Here is a 3,510-nt window from a genome sequence, read left to right as displayed (position 1 = left end):
CGGTAAATTTAGCCGGTGGTAACTTGTGGAATAGACACCGGCTGAAATGCAGTTAACCAATCAGCATTAGACCCACCTGTTGTATGCTGCTAGATGACGCAGTCAAGGACCAGTAGTTGTTCCCCAGGGTCTTCATTATGGAGATACTATGAAATGGGTATTTCTAGACGGGATAATTCTGTAATGCACCATGCTGAAAATTCTGTGTTATGCCAGCCCCCAGCACAAAGAGAATCCCACTGGTCATGTTCTCAGGTTTATATTGCTGCCACATTTTGAAGACCCTGTATTGTGCAACTTGTGTCATGTCTACAGTCTCATTCATAGCACCAGAATAGACACCACAGCTGGTTAGGTGATGGATTAGCCAAAAGCTCTTGTAGAAGACTAGTGGCAAGCCAATTTCTTACCATTAAAACATTTGCAATCTGTAGTAAAATTCCAATTTCTTTCAAAATCACCAACCTGAGTTGCGTGTAATGCAGTTGAACCCAGATTGGAAAACATTTGATTTAATATTTAAAACACTCGACAAGTCAATTTAAAATGTTTTATTGTCAAAGACAAGATTCCCACTTCCTTCAAAAGGAATTTTAAAATCATAAGTTGCTTAAACAGCACTGCAACAGTGAATTGAGAACGGCATTGCAACGACAGAAAATATGGTATAAAAAAATAAAGCTCGTGGAGCTAGGATCTAAACAAGTGCAAAAAAAATAACATTTTCTAAATGGCAGTTTAAGGCATCTGCATCCAGAGGTTGGAGAGCCTGCGCCATTGATGAGCAGCATGTTCACAAGGACAAACATTCAATGACTCGCTAACACATACCCACAAATCAGCATTGAACACCTACATTATGGCCCCTGACCACTTTAAGTCCTGTTCCTCTAGGAGTGTTTACTTTGCTGAACACAGTGGACAAATCTGGAAACAAACTCCAGACTGATGCAACGTCAAAGTGGCTAGTGACTGAACAAACAAAAACGTGGAAAACCAGGATATCAAAACATGAATTGCCAAATCTTCATACATTTTGAATCATGAGTAGGAAAATTATTGATTACCAAAGACCATCTACCAAGGGCAGCAGGTAGCCTAGCAGTTAGAGCGTACAGCCAGCACTGAAAGGTCCCTGGTTTGAATACCAGAGCAGACAATGTGAAAAATAAAAGCTGTCAATGTGCCCTTGAGCAAGGCACTTAACCCCGTAAAACACATTTCACTGCACCCATCTGGTGTATGTGACAATATAAATATATTCAGAATGTTACATTTAACTTCAGCTGATTGGAAAAGTTCTCAAATACTGTGAAGTCAATGACAGTTATGCTAATCTTCTTCAGGCATTAGACCATAATCCATTACAGTAACCAAGCCTGTCCATTTTGAATAATAAGCTGTACCATTCTGGACATTGGAACAGACAGGCTGGTTGACCGGCCTTTGGACATCTCCGATAACCTTCGTATACCACTACTCTATCGCTTGACAAACTGTAGTCATACAAAAAAACATGTAGAAAAGACCCTCCAGGAGTGATTTTTACATTCAGACACTCAAGTGTAGAAGTGCATTGTACCCTTACACCATCCCCCCAAAAGTTCCACCTTCTGCCATTGCCTCAGTACTCTTCTACCACAGTACCAGCCGAGGAGGAGTAGAGCTTCTTCTTGATGAGCCGGAAGCCCGGACTGAGTTTGAGCACATGCCTGAAGCCTGGAGTGAAACAGGCACCAATGTGCAGGAAGTCTCTGAGGCTGGGCCAGGCGCTGCCATCCTGTTTGAACACCAGTGTCAGCTCAAAGGTGGGCACCACATCTGCGCTGTACACAATGCGCTCCAGCTGCTTGCAGCACTTCTCCTGTTCCAGGTGCACGTAGAGCACACAGCCACGCATGCCGCATGGCTCGCCCGATGACAGGCGCAGGACATCACGCGCTATCCTCCGAGTGAGCTTCTCCGGGACCAGCACCTTTGAGCAGTGCAGCGTGGTCTTTTTGGCCCGCGACAGGCAGGTCTCAAACATCTTGGCCAGCTGCTGACATGTCTTGTCCTCAGACACCTCCACATTCAGGTGGGGTTCAGCCAGACAGTGGTCCCAGAAATCCAGCTCTAATTGAAGACAAAAAGACAATAGTTGAGTGAAGGTGCAAGGCAAAAGCACATTATGGAACACAAACACTGAACATTTTATGTAGTGTCTCCATAAACTTTCATTAACAAATAAACGGAGTCCTGTAGGCTAGCACAGAGCTGATGAGAAAAGATGACTTCATCTTTTGTTGACTTCACCATCCACTCCCCCCCCACCCTCCTGCTCCATTCTTCCCTGCAGCTATGCACCAATATTGAAGTAAACAAGCGCTGGAGACTATATAAATGCCCAGTTGCAAAATATGCCTACACAAGAAAGTATACATTGTAGAATAATAATAGTTCCAAGCTTACCATTGTCGATACAAGCCTGGTCGTATCTACGGTCAACCAATTCTGATATGCATTCAGCGTTTTTACTGTTCAGTGTGCTTGTAGCAACAACCATAGTGACACCCCGTTTGTTCCTTTTTAAAGTGCTGGAAAAAAATAAAAAACACAACGGGAAAATGTTCAATAACAATTTGCAAGCCAACTTGGCATAGATAGTCTACATAACTTAAAAGCTTTGTTTTGATGACAAGTGACGAAAGTTTCTTGCTAGAATCAAATTGTTAACTTGCATCTAGATAACGTTACAACCAAGTTAACGTAACCTAGCTAATGTTTCGAAAACTTTGTATAATAACATTTTTGATTAGTCCGCATAGTGTAGCAGAACGTTTGCTTGCAGAGTATTAAGGATCGCATAAAATAGATTCTCTTACCTTGATGTTTGCCCAAAATAAATAACTTTTTTTTATAAAGGTTCTCTTATATAAATACTTCCCCACATATGGTAAACGACAATATTTTTTTCACCCCACACCACACTGAAATCAACACTGCCTACAGCTAGAGAAAAGGGTCGGGGCATATTTATACCGTTCTCCTCACAGCTGACGCAGCTTTGACCAATCGGAATCATTTTATCATTCTGGTACTGGCTGAAGTTTACCAAGCAACACACCTCGCGCTTGTCAGGGCGCTCAGATAACGTCTGCCCAGAGGCACATGATTGGCCACGGAAAAAATTGCGTCAACCAATAATCAAGAAACATTACTTTGTTGCTAACTGGATTTTGCAATTACTCGCTCACCTGCGATAATTCATCAGGGGAAAAGTGTTAGTCGTCAAATTATTACCATAAGGACCATATTCAACAGGTAGTCTCTTAAACTCATGTATTTTTTTGTACTTCATTGTTCAGAATTTAATGAGATGTGTGCATATCCATGGTTGCTACCTTACTTTTTTTCAATCTGTTTTGTGTCTATCTATAACATGATATTATTAGTGGCTGAGAAATGTATGACCGGATGGATTGCACATTCATTTTGCACTCTGGGTACATTTTAGAGGTGGAGTAATGG

The 3,510-nt window shown here is 41.9% G+C and overlaps 1 protein-coding gene across 1 annotated transcript; it reads right to left on the bottom strand.

The window, feature by feature from the left end:
- Positions 1-536: 536 nt before the first annotated feature.
- LOC120049218 (DNA damage-inducible transcript 4-like protein) lies at positions 537-3,000 on the bottom strand. The gene is made up of 3 exons (XM_038995454.1): positions 2,865-3,000; positions 2,452-2,576; positions 537-2,115 (listed from the first exon to the last, which is right to left on the bottom strand). The coding sequence occupies exons 2-3, from the start codon at positions 2,543-2,545 to the stop codon at positions 1,625-1,627; spliced, it is 585 nt and encodes a 194-aa protein (XP_038851382.1). The 5' UTR covers positions 2,546-2,576; positions 2,865-3,000; the 3' UTR covers positions 537-1,624.
- Positions 3,001-3,510: the final 510 nt, after the last annotated feature.

Source organism: Salvelinus namaycush, chromosome 6 (genome assembly GCF_016432855.1).
Source record: "Salvelinus namaycush isolate Seneca chromosome 6, SaNama_1.0, whole genome shotgun sequence".
In the NCBI taxonomy this organism is placed as follows: Eukaryota; Metazoa; Chordata; class Actinopteri; order Salmoniformes; family Salmonidae; genus Salvelinus; species Salvelinus namaycush.
This window is presented reverse-complemented; position numbering and strand designations above follow the sequence as displayed.